Source organism: Myotis daubentonii, chromosome 12 (genome assembly GCF_963259705.1).
Source record: "Myotis daubentonii chromosome 12, mMyoDau2.1, whole genome shotgun sequence".
Classification (NCBI taxonomy): domain Eukaryota; kingdom Metazoa; phylum Chordata; class Mammalia; order Chiroptera; family Vespertilionidae; genus Myotis; species Myotis daubentonii.
Genome location: NC_081851.1, coordinates 80015977 through 80032023, shown reverse-complemented (window position 1 = coordinate 80032023; position 16047 = coordinate 80015977). Strand labels below are relative to the sequence as shown.

Below are 16047 nucleotides of genomic sequence, written 5' to 3'. Positions count from 1 at the left end.
CCACTCGGCGTCCGCACTTCTCCGCTGACCATTCACACCGGAGGTGGGATGTTTACGGAGGAGCCGAGTGGCCCTTCCGAAAGACGTTCCCAAAGTTCTGAATTTAACCCGCACCTGGCCCGGCGGTCTGGATAAAGGGACAGGGCCTGTGATAGCAAAAGACTTGGGGGGCAAACCCTGCACGTTCCCGAAAGGGGCCGGTTAAATGGATGCGTTCCAGCCTCTGCGACTCCCGGAGGCGTAGGAGTCAGGCTGCAATTACTCCTATAAATTGTCACAGAGCCCGGACGGTGTGGCTCAGTGGTTGAGCACCAACCTGTGAACCAGTCAGGGCACACGCCCAGGTTTCAGGCTCGATCCCCAGTGTGTGTGTGTGGGGGGGGGGCTGCAGGAGGCAGCCAAAGGGTGATTCTCTCTCATCACTGATCTCTCTCTCCCTCTCCCGCTTCCTCTCTGAAATCAATAAAAACATTTGACCTGTCAGCACAGCCCGGGACCATGTCTGCGAAAGACCAGGGGGCATGTGTTCTGGGCTCTGCCGGCTTTGCTGTCTCAGCTCAGCTCTGCCCGCAGCCGAGAGCGGCCACAGACAACTCGTGCACGAATCAGTGTGGTGATGTTCCAGTAAAACCTAAGTACCGTCACTGACATCTGAAATTCACATAATTACTGTGGATCCTGAAATACCACAGATCCTAACAGCTCTTAGGTTTTCCAATCCTGTAAAAACGCAGTTCCCAGATTTTAAGGAAAATAGGCAGCTGGCCCACCCCGCCCGTAGGACAGCTCGCCGGCCCCGGTCCAGGTGGACGGGCTGCCTCACGCCGATCCCCTCTGCCGGCCCCGGGTCCCGGGAGGCCCTCCAGGAGTATTTTAGGGAACCTGACTGACAGGCTCAGAGTCGCGCCCCAAATAAGGCTACTGTTCCCAGGGAAGACACAATCTCATAGACCCGCGGTTCTCCACCTGGGCTGCCCGTTAGAATCCCCTGGGGATCTTTTTTAAATCCTGATTTCTGGAACTCATCCTCCGGAAATGCTGTTTCTTTGTATGGGGTGAGGCCACAACATGAGTAACAAAGAAACAGAATTTCCGGAGGACGAGGCCAGAAATCAGGGTTTTAAAAAGATTCCCAGGGGATTCTAACGTGCAGCCCAGGTGGAGAACCGCTGTCACAGGGGGTGAAACACACCCGTCTCGGCGGCCGGCGGCCTAGCCCAGCCCCTTGCTGACTTGTTACTCTCCTGTGACCCGTTCCTGCAGCGCTGCCTCCCCCTGTTCACTGTTCTGGGGTTCCCCTATTCCTCACGCTTGCAGCCCCCGCTCCCCTGGGCTCGGAGCCCCAGAGGTTCCCATAGCAGGTGCCCGCTGGGCGCCCTAGGACTTGTCACTTGTGGGAGTGGTTTGACAAGGGCTTTGATCGAGGCAGGGCCTCCCTTTGAGCTGAAATCCGATACCAGAAACTTTCATTCCCAAGAAAGGAGACCCTCGCTGGGATGTGGCAAACACCAGCTGAGAATCTAAACAAAGAAACACTCAGCCACCACTGGCAGGGTGGCGGCCAGCGGCCGGAAATACACTCACCAGGGAACCCCTAGGGTGGTTGAGGGGGGAGCCCAGGGTGGCGGCCGGCGCCCGGAGGCAGTTACAGACGCAGCCGGCCTGGGGGGAGGGGCGGGGGGGCGTGCAGACCACGGGGCACCCGGCGGCTGTGCCCTCTCAGCAGGTGGCGGCTGGACCCTCCTCCCAGGCCAGTCCTCCTCCCACCCAAGTTCTCAGGTTAAACATGACGACGAGAGCAGGGCTGCAACCTGGGCACTCGGACCGACCGAGGCCACAGCTGTGCCTCGCTGATAAGACCGTCTTTGTAAATCGGTGCCAATTTTACATAAAAACCCAGATTTTGGCTTTTTTTTCAATAACCAAACTCGTAACACTACGGAGACCCCCCTGCCAAACGGGAACAGAGGGCAGCTGCCCCTCAGGACCAGGGCGACTGGGAGGGTCAGAGGTGGGGGGACAGCTCTCCAGCGCCCTCTGGTCGCCGCCACGCAGCACTGCCGGCTCGGCTGTCCACTGAGTGTCCGTCCTGGACTAGGGACCATGTGGGCCAGGGCAAAGGTCATGACTCCCCTGGGACTGCGCCCCTGGCAGGGGCCTCGGCCAGAGACAGGAGGCTGGTTCCCGCGGCACCAGCCGGGGTGCAGGCGGGAGGGGTGGACGCCAACCCTGGGAGGGACCCCCACGGGCAAGACCATCCACGTACCTGGAGACCCAAAGTACCTGAGGGTCACCTCCTGCGTCTTGGCCTCGCCGGCCGCGTTCTTGGCCATGCACTGGTACACGCCCTGGTCCGTCTCCCGCGTGTTCTGGATCATCAGCGTCCCGTCGTCCAGCAGGTTCAGGCGGGAATCCGCCTTCATGCTCAGCTCGTTGCTGCAAGCACACGTCCGTCCGTCTGTCCGTCAGCTCAGGCTCTACCCCAGCCGCGGGCCGGACCCGTGGACACGGCGTCCCAGGGCCCCAGCGCATCAGAGGGCGGGGGGCGGGGGGCTGCCTCCCAGGAACTTTCCCAACAGCCGGACCTGGTGGGCGTTTCTGGGAAAAGTGCCTCCGTTGTTGCCTCTCTCATTAACCCACTGTCTGTTTATTGTCCGCACGTGCTCTCCATAGAGACTTAAACCTTTCAAAGCGGAGGGTCCCAAAGGCAGTCAAAGAACTCAGTGGGGGAAACAGAAACAACCTTTTCCTTTGTTTCCGGCAAATTCATTCCAGACAACGGGCAGAACTGTTTACGTTACTGAGAGCAGATGACGTGACTGACAGCGCAGAGCCGCCCTGGAGGGGCATCTCCCTGTGCTGGGCACACAGACCCGGTGCCCAGTCCACAGGCTCTGGCCCTGCCCCACCCCCCACTCTCCTCTCCCTGCCCCCCCACACTCCTCTCCCTGCCCCCCCACACTCCTCTCCCTGCAACAAGCCCCGAAACTGAACCCATCTCCTTCTCCAGGGTCCGGGGCGGGAGCAGTGTCACCCAGGCCCACAAATAGGATCCTTACCGATGTGGCCCGTCCCCTCCCACAAGCACTTGACCCAGCAGGTGAGGCAGAGGCTCAGGTGAAGCCGGCCAGGCCCACGGGGGAGGCGGGCGCTCAGGGGAGGGGGGGGGGGTGGAGGCAGGCGGCAGGGGCAGGCGGCAGGGGCAGGCGGCACCAGATGCCAGGCAGGGGCTCAGCCATTTTAACTTTTCGCATCAGTTGGTTCACTTGTAAACAGAGACGTGAAGGGCTTGAGCCAGTGTGCTCGTCTCCCTTTCGTTTACTTATTTACTTTGTGCTTCTATCGATTTCAGAGAGGAAGGGCGAGAGAGACGCTAACGATGAGAAAGTTCTCTGGACACGTGTCCCCAGGACCAGACACGGGCGGGGGGGGGGGCCTGCAGGATGGGCGAGCTGCCCCCCAGCGCCACTCACTTGTTCCGCAGCCAGATGATCTCGGGCTTGGGGTTGCCCTCGGCCCTGCAGGTGAAGAACACGGTGTTCCCCAAGGTGACGTCCGCGTCCTGGGGCTCCGACGTGATCCGGGGCCTTTCTGCGCAACGAAGGGGGGGGGGGCTTCAGCGGCAGAGGAACCGGCCCCAGACCGCGCCCTCCCGGCCAGAGCGTCGCGGAGGGTCGGGGCATCTGGGCAGCCGGTCTGGTCGGTGGGGAGGCCGTCTCTGCAGCGTCTCCGACGCCCCGGGAGGCGCCCTCACCCACCGGGGGCCTCAGGGCGGCGGCCTCCTCCCCAGCCCACCCCGCGTTTCAGGGCAGAAAGAGCAGGAAGCGATGCCCGTCCGGCTGCAGCAGCCGCGCGTGCCCAGGGCCCGGCGGGCGGGCGGGCGGCGGGCGGGCAATGCGGACGCGCAGCTGCTCCCGCGAGTGCACAACACCAGCCGGCATTTACCAGGCCCGGTGGTTGTCACGCTCACGGTTCGCCTTTCATGCGTGAAAAACAATGACAAAAATTCGTTTTAGCACCAAAACCGGGGCTGACATGCAAAGACCAGCCTGGACTCCCCGGGATTCACGGGAAGACCGTCCTGCAATCTGGTGCGGTTCTGCGTTTCCGTGGCTACTGGCGAGGCGTCAGGTGGGGACCCAGCTCGCACCCATGAGGTCACCGCCCAGGGCCCTTCCGGCCCCGCCCAGGGGTCCTCTCCACCCAGCGGCCTGCAAGGCGGCAGTGCGCTCCATTCCGCTGCCTTTGGCAGGGCCTCAAAGTAAACGCGAGTTTATGAACAAATGCCCAGGGCACATGCCCAGGTTGCTGGCTGGGTCCCCAGTAGGGGGCTTGCAGGAGGCAGCTGATCAATGTTTCTCTCATTGATGTTTCTCTCTCTCGTCCTCTCTCTCTAAAATCAATAAAAAAATATTTTTAAATAAAGGTTTATAAAAAGGAAATACCTTCTGACAGACACTACAGAGCAGGGCTTTGCACGGAGGCTCCTCCTCAGGCCCCACCAAGACTTTGGGGACCGGCCAGGGCCGTGCACGCCCACGCCCACGCCCTCGGCCGTGCCCACGCCCACGCCCATGCCCTCGGCCGTGCCCACGCGGCTCGCTCACCACAGTCCAGCTCTTCGGGGGTGATGGTGGCCACCGACCGGCCCTGGATGCGCCTGGGGTACTCGCAGGTGGCCGCTGCCTGCGCGTTCCCCGACCGGGCGTAGGCCTTCAGCAGGTCCGCCAGCCACAGGATCTCACAGTCGCAGTGCAGCGCGTTCGAGTCCAGCCGCCTGTGAGGAGGAGCAGTGAGTCCCGACCCGCCCGGAACCCTCCGTGCGGGCCTGTCCTCAGGTCATCTCGCTGGGCCTTCACCGTCCCCGAACGGCACCACCTGGACTGCACCCAGGACGGGCTCTTCCTCTCGTTTCATAAATCCTGCATCTTCTGCAGCCAAGCGCTACTTTGTAAAGGGGGTTGTCTTTGTTATTCTTTTTGTTGATCCTCACCTATTTTTCCATTGATTTTTTTTTTGGAGCGTGGAAGGGAGAGGGTGAGGCAGAGAGAGAAACACCGATGTGAGAGAGACACATCAATTGGCTGCCTCCTGCACGCACCCCAACCGGGGCGGGAGCCTGCAACCGAGGGATGTGCCCTGGACGGAATCGAACCCAGGACACTTCCGTCCGCAGGGCGATGTTCTATCTGCTGAGCCAGCGGGCCAGGGCTGTGGTTTATTTCTGAATCCAGCTCCTAATGCACAAATCTCAGGGATGAGTTTTCCTGAAAGGTGCTGCCTGGCACAGGGAGGGGTTCCCTCCACCGGGGACTGTCCACTGCGAGTGCAACACGGCCCCCAGGTGAGAGGTGGCTGCTACGGGACAGGGGCGCCACCATGTGGTGTGGCTGCTGGTTACCTAACAGGTGTGGGGAGCGGACAGGAGGGGCTCATCGTGAACCCGCTCAGGCAGGTGCTGCGTGGTTCACCGAGGAGGCTCTCAGGGGCCCAGAGCTCGGGTGTGGGGAGCGTGGGGTGACCTCACCACTGAGTCCACACTGCAGGCCCAGGCCCCCTGGGAGCCTAGGCCTGTGATGTCACACTCCCACCCCCACCACCTGTCTTTCCCAGGACACAGGCTCCGCGGGAACCGTGGGCAGAACTGGTCCTCTGCCTGGACGGACGGTCATTTCTCTGATGACCCCCATGGTGGGATGTACTGGCTCCCCAGGAGGAGACACAAAGGGTCCGGGGGGTCTGCAAGGTGGGCTGAGATGCTGCCCAGCAGGCAGGGACCTCGAGCTCGGTCCCCCAAGAGGACACCGCTCCCCTGTGCTTGGGCCCTCGGGTGGGGAGGCTGCGGGGATCGGAGGGCACGGACACGCGGGGGCACGTGCCTGGCTCCCTCGGACCCGGCGGCCCCTCGGAATAGCAGGTCCTTGTCCTAGCTGGTTTGGCTCAGTGGACGGAGCGTCGGCCTGTGGACCAAAGGGTCCCAGGTTCGATTCCGGTCAAGGGCACATGCCCAGGGTTGCGGGCTCAATCCCCAGTAGGGGGCGTGCAGGAGGCAGCCAATCAATGATTCTCTCTCGTCATTGATGTTTCTATCTCTCCCTCTCTCTTCCTCTTTGAAATCAATAAAAATATATTAAAAAAAAAAAAGAGTAGCAGGTCCTCTGTAGGTGGGACAGGCCAGGGGCAGCGTGGTGGACCAGCTGGTGAGGGACAAGGGATGGGAGCCCGTCAAGCCTGTGCTCCCCTCTGGCGTCTGGGGTGAGAACAGGCCTCAAAATCTAGGCTTTCGTAGATTGAGCCAAGTCGGGGAGCACACAGGGCAGAGAGGAGAGGATGAAGGTTAAAGGACTGGCCCAGTCTGGAAACAGAGCATATGCTACACCCCGTGGACCGGCCTGCGTGCCTTGGCCGTTGGAACCCCTGGCCGGTTCTCTGCTTCTCTCCTATTTACCCATCACTGGGCAGCACGCATCCCCCGGTGAATGTGTTTTACTTTGGCTGGTGACTGCTTTGCCCTAAAGGAAAACATTAACGAACGGAGATGAAAGTCTGTCTCGTCTCTTCAGTGCTGTCCGCTGTACTGAGTAACTCATGACCGGAACACGGCCTCCAGACCGAAAGCAAAAACACACGCCAACTTTTCCCATCAGGACTGAGTCTATTATAAGAAATGACTCAGATGAGAAAAATTACTTCAGAGGCTGAGAAACGGGGCACGCAAACCGCAGTCCACGTCACGTGTTTGTGGACGTGTCCACCTAACGGCAGGTACGGCCCGGAGCAGGGCTCCCCACAGACAGACTTTACTTCCACAGGGGACATACGCACCATGAACTAAAATCCAGGCGCAGGCTTTGAAATGGCTTTTAAAACATCTTTTTTAAAAAAATGTTTTATTGATTTTTTACAGAGAGGAAGGGAGAGAGATAGAGAGTTAGAAACATCGATGAGAGAGAAACATCGATCAGCTGCCTCCTGCACACCCCCTACTGGGGATGTGCCTGCAACCAAGGTACGTGCCCTTGACCGGAATTGAACCTGGGACCCTTCAGTCCGCAGGCCGGCGCTCTATCCACTGAGCCAAACCGGTTTCGGCTTTTAAAACATCTTATCAGCCCACACAAAAAATAGCCAATGGCCACACGCCCTGGGCCTTCTAACGGGTGGAGTCTGTCCCCTCAGGTAGGTCCTGTCTCCTGAGCTACATGCAGGCGGGACACACGTCTCACCACACCCAGGACGGAGGCTCGGGCATGGGGCGCACAGAGGGGACAGCACAACTTACAGTCTTTTCATGGATTCCAAGTGGTTAAATGTCCCCGGGACCAAATGCGCAATCCGGTTGTTGTGTAAAAACCTGTCGGGAGAGACAAGAACCTACTTTTAAAAATACGTCTTAGGTGTATGGGAAAGGTCACCAGCAGGCGAATAAATCTGCTTTTTAAATCACAGCGGCTGCGTCTATTCAACACGAACGAAAGGAAGAGCGAGTCCAGAAACGACGTCAACTTTTATCCTCGTTCCCCCAGAAAGAGAAAACTGTTGGTCCCGCTTCCGAACTGCTGGACGGATGTTACCCCCAGAGCATTTCCAGGTGTTTTAGCAGATAATGACCTCACCTTTATCCGCCACGGCCCCGCCCCCACCTTAGCCCCGCCCCGCCCCATCAGGCTCCGCCCCTGCCCCATCGGGGGCCCGCCCCGCCCTGTCTGACCTGGCCCCGCCCCTCCTGTCTGGCCTAGCCCCGCCCCGGCTCCATCAGGCCCCGCCCCTCCTACCAGGCCCCGCCCCTCCTGTCTGGCCTGGCCCCGCCCCCGCCCCGCGGGAGGGGTAGGTCAGGGGCAGCAGGGCTTACAGCCTCTCCAGCTTGGGCAGGTGCTGAAAGGACTCGGGGTCCAGGGTTTCTATCTGGTTGAAGTGCAGGTATCTAGAGAAGTTAAAGAAGAAAAACAACCTTAATTATTTTCATTACTTCTCGCAGGTCTAGATTTTCAGCCGAAATTTGTTTTCTAAAGTCATTTCAAATTCACACGTCAACAGATGATTCTAGAACTAGAAAGGCTCGACACACCTGCAACCCGGGGCGGACTCTGGTCACCGAATGGCCAGTGACCGTGGTCAGACACCGGCCGCGCTCCTGTCGCCTGGGAACGGAGGGGGTGACTGCCCACCGCTCCGATCCCCCCTCACAATCCCCGACCTTTCAGAGGAAGGTCAGCGTCCCTACAGGAGTGTGAATCCGTCATCACATCCGCTCCTTACACACGGATTCGGGGGGAGGGGAGGGGAGGGGAGGGGGCGCAGTGTTGATTCCACACCGTCAGCTGCAGAAGCTACCAGGGAATCACGAAAGGAAAACGGCCCGAATTCAGCGAGATCCCGTGTTTCCTCGCAGGTCCCATAATAATTACAGGGAGCACCCAGAGTTCCCATTCTTTGCATCTAAGGCGTCTCCCTCGTCTGATTTTCCCGAATACAGGCAGTCCTCGGGGTACGTCGGACTCCACGTACGTCGTTTCGTGGTTACGTCGCCATCTCCCATTTATTTATTAAAAAAAAATAAAGTCCGAAACCGGTTTGGCTCAGTGGATAGAGCGTCGGCCTGCGGACTGAAAGGTCCCGGGTTCGATTCCGGTCAAGGGTATGTACCTGGGTTGCGGGCATATCCCCAGTAGGAGATATGCAGGAGGCAGCTGATCGATGTTTCTCTCTCATCGATGTTTCTAACTCTCTATCTCTCTCCCTTCCTCTCTGTAAAAAATCAATAAAATATATTAAAAATAAAAATAAAAAAAAATAAAGTCCTGTCATTTCAATGTCTGTGCTTTATGTTTTTTATTATTTATTTACCGCAAGTGAAGGTCAGGAACTGTTATCTTTCTTTTACATTTTTTTTACTGTTTCCCTTCATGACTGCTGTGACTGGGCTCCACGTGAGCGACGTAGGTGCTTAGTAGGTGGGTTCCGCCTTACGGCGAAAATCGCGTTACGTCGCCGTAGGAACGGATCTCCGACGTCACCCGAGGACATACTGCACTGCTTTTCTCACTTTGAAAAGGGGGTGTTTTTTTTCCTGAAGTCAAACACTTCTGGGTGCTTCTGCCAGAGGCCCTCCTGGCCACACAGCAAGAGGGTCCCCTGCCCCACGTGCCCTCGGCCCAGGCACCCTCCCCACCAGGCGCCCGTCTTAAACGCCAGGTTCTTCCGGGCACTCTGGGGACAGGCGGCCGTGAGGGCACCAGTGGTCCGGGGCCTGTGTCGTGAGCACAAACAGAGGCAAGTTTCTCAAAACTCACCCTCCACCGTCCGAGACACTACGTCTCCAGATCACTAACTCCAGGGTCCCAACCTCCTGTCCGCGCCCTGTCCTGCCGGGACCCGGTCTCCCCGGCCAGCTCTCCAGGACACATGAGAGTGACCGAGTCAGTCCGGAGGGTGAGGACAGCCCCCGGGGGACCTGCAGACCTCAGGCCTCAGGCCTCCAGGCCCAGAGCCAGGTCACCACCCGCTCCTCTCGCCTCTATCACAGGGCAGCGCCTGCCGGAGCCCGAATCCAACCAGCACCTCCGCAGCCAGCTCGGGCTCACGGGGTAAATGCTCTTGGGCAGCATGAGCCCCTGTGTGGCTCAGGGAGCCCAGCCCAGCTCCGCCCAGAGGGCTCGGACCTGCCAGCCGCTCAGGCTCCAGCAGCCCAGGCTGCGCGCAGGGCGTGAGGCTGCCACGGCCGACAGCTGCCTCCCGTTCCTGGGAGTAAAACTGACAACGCAGAGCCCCTGGGACAGCTTCCGCTCAGGGGCCGAACGGGACCGGCCAGGCCGCCTGGAAAAACTGCTTTTCCCAGGAATTCTACCCAGAACTGAGCTGCTGACCGCGCAGCAAAGCGGGAATTCCCGAGAGCCAGCCGTCCGCGTGCACTAACTCGGAACACGTGCAAACTGTTCTCCCGGCACAATGACATCATCTCGGATTCACAAACAGGAAACGGACAATGACAGCAGCTCCCCGTCCGCACGGCCCCACCCCGTCCCCGAAGGGCCTCCACTCGCGCGACCCAGTTTGCACATCTGTCCCTCCGTCACGTCGGGGGGCACCAGGGGCACGGGGTCCGTCAGTCCCACTGTCTGTGTCCCAGTGACGGGCACAGGCCGGGGCCGGGCGGGCGGACAGGAGGCCAGCGCGCGGGTCCTGGCATGCAGGTGCCCCACGCCCACACGCGCAGCATGCGTCATGCACACGGCACAGGGTCCGCTCCCTGCCAGGGCACAGGCGGAACTCCCTAAGCAGCAGAGGGCACATGCGGGCCACTTACAGTTGTTCTAGGGAGGAAAGTCCCTGAAAGGCTTGCCTGTCAATCGCCTGGATCTCATTCTTGTACAGATAGCTGAAACAAGAAAGGAGCGTTAGCGGCTTCGGCGTCCCCTGCGCAGGGACTGCAGACTGGGGGGCGGGCGGGACGCGGGGACACCGCACGGGAACGCCGCTCCTCCCGCCCCCCAGGTTCAGGGGCAATCACAGCGAATCAGGTGGCGCTGCTCCAGCCACACCTGCCTCTTCGGGAAAGTGACAGGTGCGCCAGGTGGGCGAGGCTCAGGGGTTGAGCATGGACCTAGGAACCAGGAGGTCACGGTTCAACGCCCGGTCAGGGCCCATGCCCAGGCTGTGGGCTCAACCCCCAGTGTGGGGTGTGCGGGGGGCAGCTGATCAATGATTCTCTCTCTTCACTGGTGTTTCTCTCTCTCCCTTCCTCTCTGAAATCAATAAAAATGTATTTATTTTAGAAAGTCTTCGGCTTGAGGACAAACCGCGAGGGTCTGTCCACCTGTCCCGGCAGGGCCGGCTCCCGGCACAGCCCTCCTGCTCCCAGGTCGGACCTCGGGGAGCCCCAGAGCATCGTGGGAACTAGGTGAGTCCTGGGCTCGGACTCCTGCCCCGGGCGGGCGCTCCCCCAGCGCCAGGCGGGCAGCACGGACCTCACCGCCCGCTCCTGCATGCTGACTTCCCGTCGGCCCCCAGGGACCGGGTTCCCACCCACCCACTCCGCCCGACAAGTGACATTCCCCCCGAAGCTGCAACACTGCATTCGCTCACAGAGCACGTGACTGCCTGCCTTTCAGGGAGCAACGTGGGCGCAGCCGCTGACCAGACCCCGCGCGGCCCCCCAATGCTCCGTCCCCTCTGGGCGGATCTGCCCGGGTGGCCGCGCCGCGAACCACAAGCCTCCACACACCGCCAGAGCCCCGGCCGCAGCACCCGCACCCACAGCCAGGGCCGGGGCCCAGGTTCCCGGGCCAGGCCGCGTGGCTCGGACCCCGGCCGCCGCCGAGCTGTCCTGCCTCGGTTCCCTCCCTGTGCAGTGGAGAGAGCGGCCGCCGGACAGGGTCACCGCACGTAATGCGCAGGCATGAAGCTCGCACACGGCCCAGCAGGCGGCACCTCCGGGGCTGGCGTGAGTTACGCGCCCGAGGAGGGAACTCTGGGCATTTCTTCAGAACAAAATGAACACCACGGCGACACGTGTTCACGCACTTTAAAGAAGCAGATGGCGCAGCCGGCGTGGCTCAGTGATGAGCGTTGACCTGGAACCAGGAGGTCAGGGCTCGATTCCCGTCGGGGCACAGGCCCGGGTTGCAGGCTCGATCCCCAGTGGGGGGCATGCAGGAGGCAGCCGATCCACGATTCCCTCTCATCATGGATGTTTCTATCTCTCTCTCCCTCTCCCTCTCTGAAATCAATACAAATACATATTTTTTAAAGAAAGCGAGAGTAAGGAATCCTGGGAAGGAGGGCATAACCACCTGGGCCGGGCTGCTCAGTGGTTAGAGCGCCGGCCCACACCCTGAAGGGTCGGGGGTACCTGGGTTACAGGTTCGATCCCTGGCCCGGATCGAGGCACATGTGGGAGGCAACCAATCAATGTGTCCCCCTCTCACATCGATGTTTCTCTCTCCCTCTCCCCTTCCCTCCATCCCTTCCATGAGGATTAACGAACAGACAGACGGACAGACAGAAAACACTCGGACCAAACTAATACGTGCAAACGCATGTCAGTCAAGATGCTGGGACGCTGCTGGTTTGCACAAGGTCACCTTCCAAGAACCAACCGCAAATACGTCTCAGAGTGAAACCACCGTCGCGCAGGTCTCTGCCTCCCAGAAGTCACTGGGTCCCAGCAGATGCGGACACACACCTGGGTGCTGACGGGCCACGGCAGAACAGTCCGCTGCAGAGACTTCCCAGACACGGCAGCCAGTCACACGGCCCTCAACCAGTGCCCGGCCCACCAAACGCGCTCCGTGAGGGCTCTGGGCTCAGGCTCGGGGCTCGGGCCTGGATGCAGGGGTAGGGGAGTCCCGGGGACCCCTTCCGCCACGGCCCATCCTGCTCATGGTCCCCCGCCCTCGCTCTCCTGACCAGGGCCCCGCCCGCCCCCACGCCCGGCGCCCGGGTCAGCGGCCTCATGGGTGCGCCGGGGAAGACAGAGGCAGAAGCTGGAGCAGGGGCCTGAGCGGGAGCAGTCAGGGGACGAGGTCTGAAAGGACCATTGGAAAGAGATGGAAGGGAGAAGCGAGTGTCCCAAACTCCGTCACATCAAATATATCTGCAACGTTAATGATACATGGCTCTTAAGTAGTTCAAACCGAATGTGACACGAAAACACGCTACACACACACTGGGGATGCTGCTCTCCAAGGAACGGAGCTTGCTCCTGGAGCGCACAGCACTTACAATGATAATAAAAAATAACAGCAGACACACAAATAGAAATGACAAAACTAGACGGGAGGCCTGCCCCGCGTTTTAAAAATGAGCAATAAGGCCAAATATCTTCATGGCGGAAAATGTATTTTAATAAACAGAGTTCAAGTTAGCTCTGAAGTTAAGAGCCACTGACATCTAACGTCAAGAGTATTCCAGCCTGGCCGGCGTGGCTCCGTGGCTGAGCGTCGACCTGTGAGCCAGGAGGTCAGGGTTCGATTCCTGGTCAGGGCCCAGGCCCGGGTTGCGGGCTTGATCCCAGTGTGGGGCGTGCAGGAGGCAGCCGATCCATGATTCTCTCTCGTCATTGACGTTTCTATCTCGCTCTCCCTTTCCCTTCCTCTCTGAAATCAGTTTTAAAAGTATTTTTAAAAGATCATCCTTAAAAAAGAACACACCAATTCTAACATGTACATCAACACCAACAATATGACATTAAAAACCGACGTAGCTTACAGGGGCTCAGATTCACGTATAACATAACCCCCCCAAAAAGTGATGCACATCCCTCATCAACAAGGGAGCCAAGTTCTAAAAGGATACTTTCCCCAAAGCACGTGGCGCAGGCGTCTGACCTGCCGGACCAGGGATGTGCCCGGAGCGGGTTTTTCTTTTCGTTACAATTTTACAGTCCGTGACCCTGAGGCAGGAAAACAGCGCCTCCCCAAGGTCATATCCTAAACTGCAGACCCACGCGGGCGGCCGACGGCTTCCACGCTGGTAAATCAACTACAATCTATTTCCAAATGTAACTGCAGAGCAAGGAGAGGTGACGTCACCCGGAGGCAGGCGGGGGGTCCCGGAGCCGGGACCCTCCCAAGGGCTGCCGTGCGCCGCGCGGGAAAGCCACCCGCCCTGAAAGCTGCTGGTTTACAGCCGGGACACCGGCAGCTCCCACCCCAAGTGGTGGCACGACTCTGTCCGGAGTGGTTTTCCGAGGCCCCGGATTTTAATTTCACTCAACCTGCGTCCTTAAGGCTTAGCAGCCAACACACAATGAATAAATAGCCCTCTATCCTTAGGACAAGGCATTCACCGCCCTCCCTCCCCCGGCAAACGCCACGCTCCTGAGTGAGAGCCCCGTAAGAGGGGTGTCTGTACGGGGTTCACAGCGGGACGAGCGGAGCTCGGAGCGAACAGCCCTCCGTGAATGGCAGCGCCGCGGAGCGAAGCGCTGATGAGACTTACAGATACTTCAGGTTCTCCAGGTCCTCGAAGGCGCCGGCCGGGATGCTCTTGATCTGATTGTTGTTGAGGAGCCTGAGAAGGGAGGTTTCCGTCAGATTCACACTCTCCTCACGCCAGGGAAACGTTCCCGCCCCTTGGCAAAGCTACCTCCTGGGTTTGCACCTCGGCCAGGACTGTGGCCGCCATGGAAACAGGCGAAGGCAGGTGTGAGCGGACCCCAGGTGTGCGAGGACCCCAGGTGTGCGAGGATGCAGGTGTGCGAGGACCCCAGAGGTAAGAGGACCCCAGGTGTGCGAGGACCCCGGTGTGCGAGGACCCGGGTGTGCGAGGACCCTGGTGTGCGAGGACCCAGGTGTGCGAGGACCCCGGGTGTGCGAGGACCCAGGTGTGCGAGGACCCCGGGTGTGCGAGGACCCCGGGTGTGTGAAGACCCCGGTGTGCGAGGACCCGGGTGTGCGCCGTTTCCCCCTGGCCACGTGGGCGCTGGGACGTACAAGGTGTTCAGGTTTCTCAGCCTCCTGAAGGCTCCGGGCGGGATCTCTCGGATTCGGTTGAAGCGAAGGTCCCTGCGAGGAGAGGAGAGGAGACGAGGTGCGTCAGACACGGGCTCGCCCCGCGCTGCTCGTCCGAACACCCGTCAGGAACGTGAGGGAGTGCGCTGCCCGCGGTGAGACCCTCAGCCTGCACGTCGAGGGCTGCGGTCCAACTCCCAGTCAGGCACTTGGGTTGCAGGTTGGATCCCTGGCCTCGGCCGGGGTGCGTCCGGGAGGCAGCCAATCGGTGTCTCACATCGATGTTCCCCTTTCTCTTCCCTCCCTCCCGGAGGGACGCCCGCAGGGGAGCAGTAACAAACAAAACCAACAGTGAGCGGGCACCCAGGAAGCGGCACCACGCAGTCCACCCCGCAGACGAATCCCTCCTCGCTGAGGCCACCTCACGCAGGGCAGAGTGAGGTCACCTTACCGGCGTTCCAGCCATTATCCCGGGAGATGAAACGACACGAACACGCCCCCCCCCCCCCCCCCCCCCCGCCTCTGCTGGTTAACCCACTGGAAACCTCATGTCAAACTTTGGGAAATGAACACAGGCTCGCCGGCAGCTGCTCAGTCTGTGCACCGTGCAACCCCAGGGCTCTCGCACCTGTACAACCCCAGGGCTCCCGCACCGTGCAACCCCAGGGCTCCCGCACCCGTGCAACCCCAGGGCTCCCGCACCGTGCAACCCCAGGGCTCCCGCACCTGTACAACCCCAGGGCTCCCGCACCCGTGCAACCCCAGGGCTCCCGCACCGTGCAACCCCAGGGCTCCCGCACCCGTGCAACCCCAGGGCTCTCGCACCGTGCAACCCCAGGGCTCCCGCACCTGTACAACCCCAGGGCTCCCGCACCCGTGCAACCCCAGGGCTCTCGCACCCGTGCAACCCCAGGGCTCTCGCACCTGTACAACCCCAGGGCTCCCGCACCCGTGCAACCCCAGGGCTCCCGCACCGTGCAACCCCAGGGCTCTCGCACCTGTACAACCCCAGGGCTCCCGCACCGTGCAACCCCAGGGCTCCCGCACCGTGCAACCCCAGGGCTCTCGCACCTGTACAACCCCAGGGCTCTCGCACCTGTGCAACCCCAGGGCTCTCGCACCTGTACAACCCCAGGGCTCTCGCACCTGTGCAACCCCAGGGCTCTCGCACCTGTACAACCCCAGGGCTCCCGCACCGTGCAACCCCAGGGCTCTCGCACCTGTGCAACCCCAGGGCTCCCGCACCGTGCAACCCCAGGGCTCTCGCACCTGTACAACCCCAGGGCTCCCGCACCGTGCAACCCCAGGGCTCCCGCACCTGTACAACCCCAGGGCTCCCGCACCGTGCAACCCCAGGGCTCCCGCACCGTGCAACCCCAGGGCTCCCGCACCGTGCAACCCCAGGGCTCGCTCCAGGACGGTGCTGAGCTGGAGCCCTTGGTGGTGGCTAACTGCACGTTTCCTCGGTGAGCGTCTCGGAACCACGGAGTCATTCAGCCCGAGGGGGGAAGGGAAGGTCATGCCTGGTCTCCACCTGCCATTCCCAGCAGGTGTTTAAGCAGGCTCCATCCTAACAGGTACGTGTCTCCTGAGC

General features: G+C 60.7%; 1 protein-coding gene across 2 annotated transcripts in view; it reads right to left on the bottom strand.

The window, feature by feature from the left end:
• The window catches only part of PXDN (peroxidasin), a 54341-nt gene that overhangs the window by 17574 nt on the left and 20720 nt on the right, over nucleotides 1-16047 (bottom strand). Inside the window, exons 2-9 of one of the 2 annotated variants that reach the window (XM_059660627.1) lie at nucleotides 14436-14507; nucleotides 13942-14013; nucleotides 10307-10378; nucleotides 7853-7924; nucleotides 7283-7354; nucleotides 4608-4777; nucleotides 3474-3591; nucleotides 2267-2436 (exon numbers count right to left, since the gene is read on the bottom strand). In XM_059660627.1, coding sequence (XP_059516610.1) covers nucleotides 2267-2436; nucleotides 3474-3591; nucleotides 4608-4777; nucleotides 7283-7354; nucleotides 7853-7924; nucleotides 10307-10378; nucleotides 13942-14013; nucleotides 14436-14507 — 818 coding nt within the window. The remainder of the gene's footprint in view (nucleotides 1-2266; nucleotides 2437-3473; nucleotides 3592-4607; nucleotides 4778-7282; nucleotides 7355-7852; nucleotides 7925-10306; nucleotides 10379-13941; nucleotides 14014-14435; nucleotides 14508-16047) is intronic. The other variant, XM_059660628.1, reaches the window with a different exon arrangement.